Below are 15,709 nucleotides of genomic sequence, written 5' to 3' on the forward strand. Positions count from 1 at the left end.
ATGTAAAAACTACCTCTGCTACTCACCACTGCACTACTATCATATTATTTTAGTCTGTACATATTAGTCATGCCTATTTGTTGTTGTTTTGTATTTATAGCTGATGTTATTGTTATTATATTTTTATTTTTATTTGTATGTCTTAAGACTTGTACAAAGAGACCACAGTATACCAAAGTCAAATTCCTTGTGTTTTCAAGCATACCTAGCCAATAAAGCTGATTCTGATTCTGATAACTAAGGTTAACTTCCCATGCGCCCCCTGCAGGCTGAGATCAGTACTACACCGACACACATCGTAACACAGACAGAAGGAGGCGTGTGACAGCAGTACAGCGCTACACGTCGCTTTCGGCTGACCGAGAACAACCCCAGTTTCTTTCGGTGTTCATTAAAACAGGTACACATTGAATTCTACACCGACTCTAATGCTCCTCTGAATCTGTATTTCATGTTTTGTCGGATGTGATGCACGCGCAGTTCAAAACGCCTTTGCAGACCAGCGAAGCTGAATTAGGCTAAGCTAAGCTAAGCTAACCTAGGCCCGGGCTGCTGCATGCGCAACCACGTCGATCTTCAGTCTACAAACTCCTCAATAACTTTAAAAACATAGATCAGATTTAACCACATCGACTGAGTGTAATGGTGTTAAAGGAACCAGATAATGGCAGGATTAATTGACATTTCTCAGAGATAAGTAGTGCTGTGTTGTGAGAAGTTTGGTTGTAGATAGTTAGCGAGGTTAGCCTCCAGGTGATTGAGCTGCTAATTTAACGTGTTTTAGATATTCTGTCGTGAAGCTTTGTTTAGACTGAAATGCATTGACCCGAGCAGAGAAGGTCGCAACAACATGGGGATGCTCCTTTTTAAACATGCAGCAGCTACAGTACAGTGTGTGGTTTACTGCAACATGTTTGAATGTAACATTCCCTCAGTCAGAAGAAGTTACTGAAAATATAGAAAAGTCAGCAAAGTAGATCAGAGTTATTCTAAAATATATCAGCTCTAACTTTAGTTTATTGGCTTTAAAGTATAGCTTAATAGTTGTATATCAGCTAGGATCAGCATGGCATTGTTAGAGTACCTGTGTGGCTAAAACCATCAACTTTCAAATGAATACGTTTAAAAAATAATGTTCAGTGTATGGGATAATTACTCATATTTAATATCTTTTAAATATACTGTAATCTTTCTTTACAAAAATCATCATCATAAAGGCTTTCCTTGGACTGTGTATTAATAGCATTTGTACCTTTTTTTTATTTGAAGCATTGTATGAGAAATCTAATTCACTGCTGCAAATCTTTTTCTGTTTGTTTGTTTTTGAACACTTTATTTTTCACATTTTCTTTTATAACAAGTACACTCGTATTGCCAACAACTGGCATTAAAAAAGTGGTCACTACTTTAAACAAATTACACAGGACAGAAAAATAACCAAAATTAAATAGAGTAGACATAAAGTAATTGTGTATAGATATATAGATATGTATACACATGCACACTAACACACTAACAAACAACAGAAAAAAACAAAACAAACTTCAGCTGTAAGACAGGGTACATCACTTACTTGTATTAGATTTAAAGGAGATAACGAAAACACAGGTCAGTTGGGAAACAGGGACATTTATATTCCCCCACATGATCAGGTCTTAATACTACCTCAGAAACATATGTTGCATTAAGTTGCTGGGAATGACAGTTTCTCAACATATTCAATAAACTGCATCCATGTCTGGTTATGTCTTCCAAGTGAACCCTTCACCCCTGAACATAAATCTTAACTTTTTTTATCTGAAGGCACATCATGACTTCTTTAATCCATTGTATAAAGGAGTGAGTGCTGCGTATCATTTTGACAAAAATCTGCTTAGTTACTCTAAATATCAATAATGAAATTACAATATGCATGTGTCATTGATAACACCATGCATTAAGATGAATTCTGGTATTTCTTGTCCACTTTTATCATGTTTCTTCTAATTTTGTCTCATATTTTCCCCACTACAGCAGCCGTGCCCCGCCGCGCCCCCACCCCCAGCGGAGCCGTCATGTGGCAGGAGGCCCGCAAACACGAGCGAAAGCTCCGTGGCATGATGGTGGATTACAAACGCAGAGGGGAGCGAAGGCGAGAATACTATGAGAAGATTGTAAGAGTCTTTATTTATCTCACATGAGCACCTCTGATCCTCTGAGTTCAGATAACTGCTAGCTTTCAAGAAAAAGTATGTCTACGTAAGAGGAAAGCCTTTTTTACACTGATATTCTGCAGGGTCTGTTTTATCTCCCTCTGTTTATACCAACCTGCAGTCTGTTGATAAAGTAGTGTGAGAAATAAGTTGGCTGAAGTACAGAACACAGAGACTCCTTCACCCCCTGCAAGGCTCTTATTTGTTAAAGGTGGTTCTGTTTTTTTGACTGTACAGATTGTGTTCAGTTTAGACCTGAGATGACAGTTGAATAAATCAGCTCTCAGACTTGCAGCAGAACGTTGTACAGTAAAAATAAATGATGAGCTCAGAGCTCAGTTCAGGCACACTTCCTCTTTTGGTCAGTTGTGATGCGTTGCAGTAATGAGCGTTGTTTGTCTCCACAGAAAAAGGATCCAGCTCAGTTTCTGCAGGTTCATGGGAGAGCCTATAAGATTCATCTGGATCCAGCTGTGGCACTGGCTGCAGAGAGCCCCATCAATATGTGAGGACACACACACTACATATATTATCCATAACACAGACCAGATGCCCAGTCAATGTGCTAATGATGCACAATACTGAGATGACGCTTGTTTGTTGTTGTTTTGACTGAAGGATGCCGTGGCAGGGAGATGCCAACAACACGATTGACAGGTTTGATGTCAGGGCTCATCTGGACTACATCCCTACTTACACTCCTCCACTGCTCAACACATCGTAAGTCTTTAAATCCCCTGACACCACATTCAACCCCAGAAATGTTCTACTGTGAAAATTCATAGTGACTGAGTTTTGCTATTTGAATTAGAGATAGACCGATATGGGTTTTTCAGGGTCGATACGATTAACAGTAGTCAAGGAGGCCGATAACTGATATTTGGAGCCGATATTCATTTGCAGTAAAAGGGAAAATATTGGCGTCAAAATGTTGAATATTACAAACTCCAACACTTAACATTGTTTAAATGCCTTGATATGTTTACAGCTTTTCAGATTTGCAACATGTTAAAGGTTGTTTTTTTTATCATCATTGTTTTAAAATTCTAATAAAAAGTGCAGGGAGCTCCCAGGCTCAGCAGCATGTCTTATAAAGTTAAATTACAACTTAAACAAATAAATAGCTCCCTAAAGTACTCTACAGTAAATACAGTTTTCCAAAATTTCAATGTAACTGAAATGTTAATCTTTCACTTATCTTTGTTTTAAAGGGATATTTCAGTTTTTTTGAAGTGAGGTTGTATGAGTTTTTAATCACAAGTAATTGTAGGGGCCACTACGGATGCTGCTCAGCTCGTCCCCTGTAATGAGAAATAAACCAGTTTTAAATTGATCTCTTATCGGCCGTCAGATTTAGAAAAATGGCCAATGTCGATATGCGTCAAAATGCTGAATATCGGTGCCGATAATCGGGCCAGTCAATAAACGGTCTATCCCTAATATGAATAACGTTATCTGAGCCAATTCGCGTATAATTGCAAATGCGGTAGCTTTTACAGGGTTCCCACGCGTCCTGGAAAACCTGGAAAACAGTTGACCAGTTTTCCAGTTCTGGAAAACACCTGGAAAATAGGAGAAAAGTAAAATGTCCTGGAAAATCACATATAGTCCTGGAAAATTATTCCAACATGGCTGCGTGCGACCTTTTGTTTTTTACTTAGCTAATGTTATATTTTTTGAAAAAAGGAGAAAGCTGAGATGTTGCGCATCATTGTTACTTGGTTGCACTAATAAAGTGAAGTGCTGTACATCTGTGGTTGCATTATTCTATTATCAATTTGCCATAATTTTTAAGTATGTAAGAGATAATTTCATTGATAGCCATAGATTACATGTCTTTCAATGTAGACTACCACTGAGAGGAACCTATTAGACCATTTAGGAACTAAATTAGGAACTAAATTTAGACTGTCATACCAGTTTGATCATCAATGAAAATGTCCTGGAAAATGATCTCTGGAAAAGAGTGTGAACCCTGTTTTAGTCTTTAGTTGTGATTTTACTTCAGTTTTCCGACCTGCTTTGGTCATACAGCACTTTAAAGGTGCTCTCTGAATTACCTTGACTTGACAGTATTACATTATACGTAACCTCTAGGCATACAAACTGGGTGTCACTGAATCTTACAATATATATCTTACTGAGTCATTTTTCATGCTTTCTCTCTTCTTGAATACTGCATCAGCTTTGACTGTTTCTGCTTCAGTTAGAAAAGAAATGCTCGGTGCAGTGAGGATTTTGAGTGTTCGGTGAAGTGATAAGTGTGAAGAATACCTTCCTGCTCTCTGTTTCTTACAGAACCCCGGAGCAGGAGATGGAGGAGAGGAAGTGCAATTACGAGCGCTACAGAGGCCTTGTGCAGAATGACTTTGCCAACAGTGAGTGATATAGACTTTGATTATGATGTTCATTCATTAAACCCAGAATCAAAAAATAGTATTTGTAGTCAGGGCTGCACAGTATATTGTTTCAGCATCGCCTCACAACATGCACATCTGCTACTATAAGAGTCAACATCACCTGGGTGCTTCAGGTAGTTGTTTAGTTCGTTGATTGCATTTTCAGATGTTGCTCTCATCACTTTCGTTGTTCTGTGAGGAAATTGGTTTTTAACCCTCCTGTTATGTTCGTTTCTTAGGGACAGCAATAATGTTCCTGGGTCAGCTTGACCCGGGGCATATTTAATGATCCAAAAGTGTCCGAACCTAATAAAATTCCTATATATTTTTATTTAAATCTCATTATTAACTCCATTACTAACCATTTAAATCAATATTTAGTGCAATTGTGTTCTTTAATCTTCACAGATCATGGTTCAATGAGGATAACTCACTCATTTTTTATGAAATTCATGTTAAAACTTTTTTTAATGTACATTTAAAAGACCTAAATATACATACAATAGTAACAGATTTGTATGCTGTATTTAGCTGGTTTCGAAGGAAAATATTACCTAAGATGGAAGGAACCTCTGAATGCCACTGGCCTTTCATCCACTGTGACATTAAAAATGCAAAATAATACTTTTAACTATTTTTTTAGATTTTTGAACTTCAGAATGGGTCAATTTGATCCGCAACATAACAGGAGGGTTAAAAGACCCCAAATATAACCCCAAATATAAAATGACGACCAGTTTGTTGTAAAAATAAAGATTGTGGGCCGCAGATCTGTACATGAGCAACATACTGGTTGTATCTGGTGAAATGTAATGGATTTTTTTAAAATCCTGAGCCCATATTCCATTTGTTTGTGCAAAAAAGTAGCAAAAAACAGCATTCTGTTTCATGATAAAATGCATAAGAGCCCTTTAAAGCCCCCGTTGATGCTTTTTTCACATGCACAGTGCTCCATATGTAAACTGTGTGACTTTTGGGCTCTGTTGTCCTGCCCTCAGTAGGTACGTTTCAGTTGTATTGTGCCCTCTTGTCTTCTTTCAGTCTCTGAAGAACAGTGCTTATACCAGATCTACCTGGATGAGCTCTACGGTGGCCTGCAGAAACCAAATGAGGATGAGAAGAAAAAGTACGTCATTGAAGAGATTGTTGCCTTGCTGTGTATATAAACATCATGTTTTTCAGAGTTGGATGTGTATTTATTAATCATTTCTCTCTTGTGTGCAGACTGGCTGAAAAAAAGGCAGCCATCGGTTACACCTATGAAGACAGCACTGTGGCAGAGCCTGATCCCCAGTCAGACAAAGATGAAGACAACTCAGAGAACAGTGAATCAGAGGAGGACGAGGGCATCCCGGATATCGGTGAGGAAATTGTTTCAGCACTTAAGAGATGTTTGTATAAAACATCAGATACAAAAACTGTTTTCTAGAGCACAGACTTAATCCTACTGTTCCTGCAGTCGTTTTTGTACATAGAGTATACAGAGTAAAGTTTTCTGGTTTGTCACTGTGTTGATTAATCTTTGTCTCCCTGCCTTGTACAGATGTGGAGGTGGATGTTGATGAGCTGAACCAGGAACAGGTGTTGGAAGTAAACAAAATAGCGACCCCGTATGGAATGGCTGAAGGAGACTTTGTTAGGTAACACATGAGTGATTATACCATCACGCCTCACAGGTCAACTGTAGTGGAAAGCAAAAATACAGGTTTAGAGGAACACAACAACTATTAACTCTAGGGCTGTTACATGTAGCAGCAAATTGCTTGCGTGCACTATTTTCTTCTTTTCCTTTCGGGTTGGCTGCTCTTGTTTTTTTACTTTCACAAGTTTGAGTTAAAAGTTGAATTAATTCATAATGACAAGTAGAGTAAGGAGTGTATGAAGCAAGTGTGGCTCTGATAACGAAATCAAATGTAGCTTGGCTAGTTTGGAAACATGTTGTTTCAACTGAATGAAAAGAGAGTCAGTTAATGTAGACAAGGCATTTACAAAATCTTTCCCAAAAGGTTCCCTGTGGAACGCTGCACTGATCATTTAATGTAAAGGGAAAAACTACTTACCTGTGATCCAGTTCTGAGAGCACAGCGCAGCCTCAGCAAGGACAGCTGAGCCAGTGAGTCAAGACAGAACAGAGGGGTACAAGTACAACCATGAAAGTAACATAACGTACATTTTGACAACTTTTTTAATATCAACAAATCTCTGTGGACAATATGGGAAACAGTGAAAATCTGAACTTACCATATCACTTCTAGTTTAGAGTTTCACTGTTCGCTTTATTATTGTGTTTATTGCTGTGACACTTCTAACATGATACCTGTTTATCAGGATGTTGAGGAAAGACAAGGAGGAAGTTGAGGCCATCAAACATGCCAAGGCTCTGGAGGCGGAGAAGGCCATGTACTCTGTAAGATAACACCATTAAGGAATTAACGCCTGTCTGTGTCATGTGATTTGACTTTTAACATTTAGAATCATTTCAGGGCCGGCGTTCTCGCAGACAAAGGAGAGAGTTCAGAGAGAAGAGGCTAAAAGGTCGTCAAATCAGTCCACCAAGGTAAATTGATACTTACATTTTTCTCTCATTGATGGTTCACTCTCCTTAAACATTGTTAACTTTTGTCCTCATCCTTCTGTTTTCCAGCTATGCAAGGAGAGACAGCCCCACCTATGATCCCTACAAACGGTGAGTTGATTATTTAGTCCTTCTTAGTTTCCTGATTTGTTCGCGTTTGTGTGTTTGACTTTGTTTTTCTGCTCTCTCTGTCAGGCCAGAATCAGAGTCGAGCTCTGAGTCACGGTCACGCTCTCGCACTCCCGGCCCAGAGAAGATCACCTTCATCACCAGCTTCGGAGGCAGCGATGATGAAGCTGTCGCCGCCGCCGCTGCTGCTGCCGCCGCTGCAGCAGCAACTCAAGCAGCCGCTCCTCACTCTGGCCAGGCTCCCTCCAGCACGCAGCACCCTGCAGGTCATAGCAGGGGCTCCCGGTCGGTAACTTTCCCTCTTCCTGGCTTTTCATTGGTTATTTTTCTTCTTCTGTTGTTTGATGTCTATTTCAATGACCACAGACGTTGTGGCAGAGAGGATAGCCAAGATGAGATACTTTTTTTGTGTATGGAAGGTGAGATGCAGCATAGTTTGTTATCAAGCAGAAGGCAACAAAAAGACATGTTTTGATCGAAGAGAAAATGTTAGCTTGGATTGTTCTTTGATGATTTTATGATCGTGCAATGCAACAAGAAGACATTTGCATCTCAATGAGTTAGAATTTTGATAAACATGTACTTTTAAAATTATATTTAATAACTTTTCAAACCTAAGACAACAGATATATTGTGAAATAGGCTAGGTGCTTGCCTGGGGTTCTTACTAAATTGGTCTTTCCTTTTGTCCAGGAGACGAAGGTCGTCCTCCAGCCGCTCCCCCTCCTCCTCCTCCCGCTCCTCCTCTCGTTCCTCCTCTCGCTCTTCGTCTCGTTCACGCCGTGCCAGACGAGGTCGCGGGGGAAGGGATGGCCGGCGATCCAGGACCCGATCACGGTCGAGACGGCGTTCCAGATCTCACTCAAGAGGTAGAGGAGGAAATGGAGGATCTGCATCCTGGAGGAGACGCGACCGGACACGATCACGGTCCAACAACAGAGATAGAGAGCGAGAGCGAGACAGAGACAGAGACAGGGACAGGGACAGAGATAGGGAGCGTGAACGGGACAGGGACCGTGACAAGGACAAGGAAAAAGAAAAGGAAAAGGAAAAGGAAAAGGACAAAGACAAGGACAAGGACAAGGACCGGGACAGGAGACGATACTCGGCGCGAAGACGAACAAGGTAAAGTACCCAAAATCTTCAACCAGTTTCTAATTCATTACACAAAGCACTAACCCGAGCTACCTCCTTGTTTTCTACCAGGTCCCGTTCCAGCTCACGGCAGGGGGCCAGCTTGAGGCGAGGGGGACGAAGCAGTGGAGGCCACCGACGGGGAGACAGCATCAGCCGCAGTCCCTCTCTGTCCCCAAATCGCACTAACCACAGTCCCTCTCCTACCCACAGAGGAGCCCAGCCCTCTTCCCTCAGCATCTGTGACAAGCTAAGAAAGTAAGACTAATAAGGAAACACTTGACAGACATAAAACTCCATCAAAACACTGTTAATTAGTCTAATCATCTACCTGCTGCTGAAGAGAGGGATTAGCTGGGGATGATGGGATTATAACTGCCTAAATCGTCTTAATAGGTTGAGAGTCATTATGTCAAAGTCCAATCTCAACATCCCAAGCGTATTATATCATCTGCTTTGGCTGCTACAAAATGTTCCATCAATCACATGACCCCTCAAGTGAGAGATCATTTGACTGGCTGTGTGTTTTTTGTTTTCAGAGTCTTGTCTTGTTGATGTTACCGACATGTTGGAGGTTGATCATTTGATCACCTGCACATGTGTGAGAAGAAGTGTAACCTACATAAAATCTATGCCTCAGTATGTAATGATCTTGAAGAAGACCAAAGGGGGTTGAAACATCATCAAATTAAAGAAAACTACATATGGATTCTTAGTCTACTGTCACCAAATTTAGAGATTTGATAATGAGTATTTGAATTGATCACTCAATTGGAAGAAAATGTATCACCAACTGTTTTGATGATCATTAACAGTGTCTTTTCCTGCCAAATGTCAAACCTTCTGTAAATGCAACGATTGCAGGTGGCGTGTTCTCTAAGGCTTTTTTTAAAGTTATATTTTTTGGGGCATTTTCACCTTTAATGGACATGACAGCTGAAGAGAGACAGGAAATGTGGGGAGCAGAGAGTGGGGGAGGACATGCAGTAAATGTTCAATGCTGGAATTGAACCTTCGACCTCGGGCGCGCGCTTAGACCGCTAGGCCAACGGCGCCCCACTGAGGCATTTTTGTGTGCTGGCAGCGCCCACAACATTAGAGTGCTTCTCACCAGCGTTTACTGTTGCTAGATTAAGAAAGTTGTCCCACAGCCCTTCCCTTAGTAGTGAATGTTAGGTCTGTAGTAAAATGCTCCTAATGCTTCATATTTGCTTTCATTCAATGGCATTTTAACTAGAAGCTATAAAAACTATTAACAGACATCATGTCATAGCATTCCTAGCAGCTCTAGACTAGGAAATTGTACCTTAAAATACAAGCCTGACGATTTTCTCCCCTGTAGGATTTCTACAATTGCTGTTTACAAAGATAATATCAGAAGTCCCACCTCTTTTTGATTCTGATTGCTTGGTGACAAAAAGTGACATTGATGAGTGCGGCAGTGTTCCAAAAGTTGAACTTTTTTTCAAATGAGAGCGCTGACACTGAGGATGCCGAGCGCTGGAAACACTAAATCACATTTTGTTTGAATAGAAAATAGTTACTGCCAGCGCAAACAACAGACCCCCATGTAGTATTTGATGCCCTATGTATTGTTTGTTTTCTGATAAATCCAAACATCCAGCTCATTGTCTTTCCTCTTCTCTCTGCAGGCCTGAAACTCCGGGTGGTAAAGAGACGGGAGCTGCCAAAGTCAGTAAGAATTTGATCTAGCTGGGTTTCTTGCTAAAGTCTACGCCTCCCTCATCCCTGACAGGCTGACATGGTTGTCCACCAGACTGGGATGTAGAAGCCGTTGTTGCCCACAGAAAATGAAATGATGATGTGATTTGTTTTTTTATTTTTTTCCCCCCTTCAACGTGGACATTCACTGCCCGAATCTATTTTGCAATCACCATTACAGTGTTCTACACTTTTTAAGTGTTTCATGGACTCACAGACGGGCTGAATTAACGCTGCCATCTCTGTTAAGAGTGAACATTTAGACACCCTGTGACGTCTTCATCTGTCGTGGTTGTGTCGAAGGTCTGAGCTGTGCATGTGTGCACACATATAAATGTGGATGAGAGAGCGCAGTGTCTTTATACCTGTATGAAGTCTTCAAATTCACAGTCATCTTCTGACATATCAGTGGTCAGAACACTGTCTTGTTAAAGCTTATCATTCATTATTGGCCGGGTGATCTATGTAGGACAGAAGATGAGATACAGTACCAGATTGGCTGTTCTCTGGGCTGCAGCAGAGCTTGTTGTTACCATCCAAAAAGAAGTGCTTTATGTCCCATATAACAACGAGTAAGAGCTAAAAGAACTTAAGAGCGTTTTTGGAAAGTAAACTGGAAAAACATGGCTACTGTTAGCTTAGCTTAGCATATAAACAGTGGGAAACAGGCAGACTTGCTCCTTTTAAAAGTTATAAAGCACCTCTAAAGTTCACAAATGAATTAGTTCAATCTAGTTTGTCTAATCCGTGTTAAAAAATAAAAGTATAAACGTGTCACATCCAAGCGGCAACCTCTGGTCTAAAAATATGAGTCCAATGCAGAAGTGTTAAAAACTGCAGTTCATCGTGGATCCGCTTGAGGCTGGCTGCATGTTTACAGCCTGGTACAAAAGACGAGTGTAGTCTGGATAGCTCATTTCTTGATCGGCACACACTGTAGGGGGGTGGATTTTTTTCTAACGCGGCAATTTGGAAGATATTGAGATTACTAGTCTTCCAATGAGAGGCACAGCCGACTTGATTGACAGGCAGGAACACTGTAGCTGTTGGCTAGGAGGCTCAAACTCCGCCTCTTTACGTCGCACTCACTCGACAGCAGCAATATGGCTGCCAACGACAATTGGTCTCAAAACAGCGCTTCAGAAACAGATGGGTGACGTCACGGATACTACGTCCTTTTTTTATACATTCTATTGTCACATCCCTACTTTATCTCCAAACCAGCTGCTTCCTGTGCTAATCTTAGCCAATCTTGGCAGCTGCATCTTTGTTGTATGGACAGTCGAGTTGTATCGATCATACCATCTGACTTTCCTCCAAAGAATTGCTCTAACGTGTCTCCCACAATGTTAATCTATTCTTCTTCAAACTAAGCGTTATATTTGTTCTGTCCGAATGCTCTGGACTGACTTCTCTTCTCACCACATTCCCGGGCGAAGAAGAGAAGATGTGCATTACTCCCATGGACAAATAGTTATTACCTGGCTCTGTGCTGCACATGCCTGCAGTGTTGTGACCTGCCGTTTTTCTTGCCTGGCCAGGTTTAAACGGCCCAGTGAAGGGTGTGTCTCTGACAAAATGCCACTGGCTCTTTCCTAACTCGGTGAACTCAGCGGACCTGAACTTGTCCTTGTGTCACTTTCCGACCCCATTCTACTTCTCCTCTTCCTCCTGTTGTCGTCGTCCTTTTTAAAGTCTATTGACAGTATTTGTAAATATAAACATATTGTGTATTCGGGTCATGTGACTTCATTCTGTCTCTAAATTGTTTGACAGATTTGTCTCTGACCACACACACCTGAGTCCCGTGCAAGTCCAGTTTTGCAGACATGCACTCTCAAAACTAAGTACATAAACTTGATCCTGCAGTTATATGGAAGTCAAATTTGAGACCACCCCTATCAGTTTATAGACTCTAACCTGTCTGACACACACGCCAATGTGCTTACTTTAAAGTGCTTCACTTTTAACTGCAGCAGTGAAACCTGTTCTAATGTTATATTGATGAACAGCAGCCCTCTTGGCAGAATCAGTCAATAATGTTGCTCCACACTCTGCTGCATCTAAACTGTAGCATCCCATAATTTGGAGGATGTGTGAGGACCAAGACTGTGTCCCAGATCAATTCTTTTAAAGTGCCTCTATGATTTCCTTTAGAAAAATCTACATTTTGATCTCACCTTCTAACCCCTAGATTAATGTAGAAATATTTCCTTACCCGTTGTATAACTTTCTTTGCAGGTAACTGGTGCACAACCCAGTGCAGGACTCTGTTACACACATGCACTCACACATACACACACACACTCACCTCAACTTTTCTAGTTGACTCAACAAAGATATCATAAATTTGATAAGTGATGTTGTAGTCTTTGATTTACTTATTGTTCCTTTTTGTTAAGGCTGAAACCATCTAACAGCACTGTGCCTTTAAATATAGCTTTCTCTGACACACACATACATTTACAAACTCTTGTTGGGCTGTCATAGGATGTGCTAACTCTCTTGTGTCACCTGCAGCCCAAGATGACCCCGCAGGAGCGTCTGAAGCAGCGAATGCAGAAGGCGCTCAACAAGCAGTGTGAGTGTAGCTGAGGACAAGCTTCTGTGTTTGTGGTTTGTGTCTTCAGTTATGCACAAACCTCTGAATCAGGATCATGTTAAGATGCTGTACGTTTTGTCAAATCAAACTTATTTGAATGCTTATTGAAACCTTCTCCATTTCCTGTGGTTCCTCCTGCAGCCAAGGCGGATAAAAAAGCTGCGCAGGTGAAGGTCCTGCAGCAGGAGCACAAGCGACAGGTGTGTGCTGTTTTTATCTCTGTGTGCTTGAAAATGAGGCAAAAGAAGCAACTTTGAGCATTTGTCTGACCTCTTCAGTGTTTGTTTTACAGGAGAGGGAGGGAGAGCTGCGGGCCATGGCACGCAAGATCCGCATGAAGTAAGAATCTGTGTCTGTGTGTGTGTGTGTGTGCTTGTGTGTGTGTAGATAGACTGATATTTGTGTGTTGAAATGATCTGACCCAGAGGCTCTGTGTTTAGGGAGCGGGAGAGGCGAGAGAAAGAGAGGGATGAATGGGAGAGACAGTATGGGCGACAGAGCCACTCGCCCTCTCCTTCCAAATATGGTAAGACTTCAGGTTTCTGATCACATGTATCAAATTCAATATCAATTTGATGTAGTGTGTGCAGGTGTGTGCTTCTGCATACTCAAAGAGAAGTAGCTAAAGTATTTACTCAGCCAGGCTTCCGTCTAACCCGCTGGCATAAGTTTGCTCTCTGACAGTTATATTGACTTTAAGATGTTCTGGCATGCTATTGTTTTGATCGAGTCTCCTTGTCCTCTGTCCCTCAGGCCGTGAACACAGCTCATACAGAAGGTATGCAAGCAGCCACAAGAATCTGCACTGCTCCAACGAAGCACAATGAATCGCAGGATTTGTTCACACTTAATGCACAAAAGCTGGTCACAGTGACTCCACATGCACCGTTGACGCTGCTCTATTCTTTTTTTAACTCGACTGACAATTGAATGTGTTGATTCTGAAGAGAAAAGTTTGTTCCTTTAGAGAAGACAAGTTCAAGAAAAATTCAGTACATGGTTCCTTTGCAGTTGATATTTCCCCCAAACAGGAGCTTCAACTTTAAACTATATGACATGTGTTAGATCATTTTTACAAAGCAAGTTGAGAGAACTCTTTTGGGTTCAAGTTATCTCTCAAGTGAAGCCTAAGTGGATCAATGCATATGTTTCTAATGACTGTAATGATTAATTACATCGATAATGTGTGTAAAAACTTCAACTACTCTCTGAATTATTAGTAAATAGAAGAATTAGGCTTTTAAAAAAGAGAAACTGTCTCTCTAAAACGTTTCCTCTTACCATAATACTTTTTTTGTTTTCATTCTTCCAGGAGGTCGCGTTCTCGGTCACGGAGTCCGTACTACAGATACTGATCTGTGGACAATATGAACACATCCCATAGGACCTTCTGCACAATACGTCATCATCAGTACTCATACTGTCAAACAAAAAGGAAATATGAAGTGATGGACTGACTGACTAGCATATGTCTACAAATAGTGTTTTGACTGTGATACCTTTAATCACACTAAGTACACAGTTGATTGGTTATTTTTGACCCTTTTATTTCTGCTTCACCTGTAAAAAGACAGAAGGATTGTTATGAGTTACTGTTTTCTCCTGCATGATGTTTTTTTTTTTTTTCTTCTGGCTGAACATCTTTTTCCAATATGGACTCCTCTGGAAATGCATACTTCCAAGTATATACACCAATCAGCCATAACATGACCACTGAGAGTATCATTGATTAACTTGCTTTTAAAGCCATCTGTCAGAAGGTTGGGCATTTTAGGCAGCAAATAAACATGTCGTTAGAATTGACTTTGACAAGGACCAAATCATGATGATTCTAAAAGTGATCCAAGGAAGGAAAACTGGTAAAGTGGCAGCAGGGTCATGGGCGACCAAGCCTCATTGATGCACTTGGGGACCAAAGGTTGGCCTGTGTGGTTTCGATCAAACAAGAGAAACTGAATCTCAAACTACTGAAAATGTTAATGCAGAAAGTTGTCAGCAAACTGTGCATCACAGTCTGACCACAAAGCAATGGAAGAAAGTGGCCTGGTGACACACAATAGCATTGAATTTACAGTCCATAGAGGCCCCAACTTGTACCTACAAGACCTAGTGCAAACTTCCTGGTGCCAGATACTGCATACAACAGATGGGCTGTTTTTACTCTCACCTGATGAGAGTATGGCCTACACAACATAAGGCAGGTGGTCATAATGTTATAGCTGTTTGGTGTAATACTAAGCAATATCGTCTCCTCTTTTACCTAATCTTTTCATGTCTTTATGCCACTCTTATCCTTTAACTTCTCTAAGAATTAATGCTCACACTCAAAACAATTTTAAACAACTTTCATGAGCTGATGTACAGAATATTTATAGACATTATTTAGAATTTGTTTATAAAAGCATATGAAGTTCATGTATGAATTCAATCCATCAATCCCTCTTTTTATACTCTGTCCTCTGCCAAATGGTCAACAGAAGCAAATAACTTTTTTTGTTGTCAGTAATGTGGAATGTTAAACTCAAAACAACAAATAAAACTTAATTTTGAAATATTGTGCATTTTTGTTATACTTCTTGTTATGATGGAGTGTGCCAGTGTTGCAGAGAGAGCTGTAGTTTCATATTTCAACCAGGAGGTGGCAACAAGTCTTATGTGTGCAGCTTTCGATATTCCACTGGACCCTGTTATCCCTAAGCTTCTTCCCTTAAGTTTCCATGCTTTTTCTGTGTTTAAAGTGTCTATAGAGGAAATGGATGGTTCATAAGAAAATGTGTAATTACAATTACTATAGTTTTGTTTTGGGAAAGCAGTGTGGTAGTTGCTCAGAACAGTAGATGTAGAACTACCTTGTAGGATTATTCCCACTTTAAGGCACTATGAGGAGTTTTTCACCAGCTGAGAAACAGACTGAAACCAACACTGATGCCTCTTTATGACCTTCAAAAGCAAACAA

At 40.7% G+C, this 15,709-nt stretch overlaps 1 protein-coding gene across 3 annotated transcripts; it reads left to right on the plus strand.

Annotated features, from left to right (window-relative positions):
* Positions 1 to 282: 282 nt before the first annotated feature.
* On the plus strand, positions 283 to 15,307 carry clasrp (CLK4-associating serine/arginine rich protein). Of its 3 annotated transcripts, none has more exons than XR_004633827.1 (21): positions 294 to 400; positions 2,014 to 2,153; positions 2,600 to 2,697; positions 2,811 to 2,912; positions 4,491 to 4,570; positions 5,633 to 5,717; positions 5,816 to 5,952; positions 6,135 to 6,231; positions 6,920 to 6,998; positions 7,075 to 7,148; positions 7,236 to 7,277; positions 7,362 to 7,580; positions 7,989 to 8,420; positions 8,502 to 8,687; positions 10,082 to 10,125; positions 12,672 to 12,732; positions 12,895 to 12,953; positions 13,046 to 13,092; positions 13,194 to 13,279; positions 13,507 to 13,531; positions 14,066 to 15,307. XR_004633827.1 is itself a non-coding variant. In XM_034701046.1 (21 exons), the coding sequence occupies exons 2-21, from the start codon at positions 2,055 to 2,057 to the stop codon at positions 14,106 to 14,108; spliced, it is 2,091 nt and encodes a 696-aa protein (XP_034556937.1). In that variant the 5' UTR covers positions 294 to 400; positions 2,014 to 2,054; the 3' UTR covers positions 14,109 to 15,307. The 3 variants fall into 3 exon arrangements, 2 of the variants coding, with proteins under 2 accessions (XP_034556938.1, XP_034556937.1); XM_034701046.1 differs by having other exon boundaries at positions 10,082 to 10,121; XM_034701047.1 differs by lacking the exon at positions 14,066 to 15,307 and having other exon boundaries at positions 283 to 400; positions 10,082 to 10,121; positions 13,507 to 14,004.
* Positions 15,308 to 15,709: the final 402 nt, after the last annotated feature.

This window comes from Notolabrus celidotus, chromosome 14 (assembly GCF_009762535.1).
Source record: "Notolabrus celidotus isolate fNotCel1 chromosome 14, fNotCel1.pri, whole genome shotgun sequence".
NCBI lineage: Eukaryota > Metazoa > Chordata > Actinopteri > Labriformes > Labridae > Notolabrus > Notolabrus celidotus.

Excerpts from the sequence above, each read along its gene's own strand:
- clasrp (XM_034701047.1), top strand. The coding sequence starts at position 2,055 with ATGTGGCAGGAGGCCCGCAAACACGAGCGAAAGCTCCGTGGCATGATG. Across the intron at positions 2,698-2,810 it reads GCAGAGAGCCCCATCAATAT|GATGCCGTGGCAGGGAGATG; the intron begins GTGAGGACACAC and ends TTTTGACTGAAG. Across the intron at positions 12,733-12,894 it reads GAAGGCGCTCAACAAGCAGT|CCAAGGCGGATAAAAAAGCT; the intron begins GTGAGTGTAGCT and ends TTCCTCCTGCAG.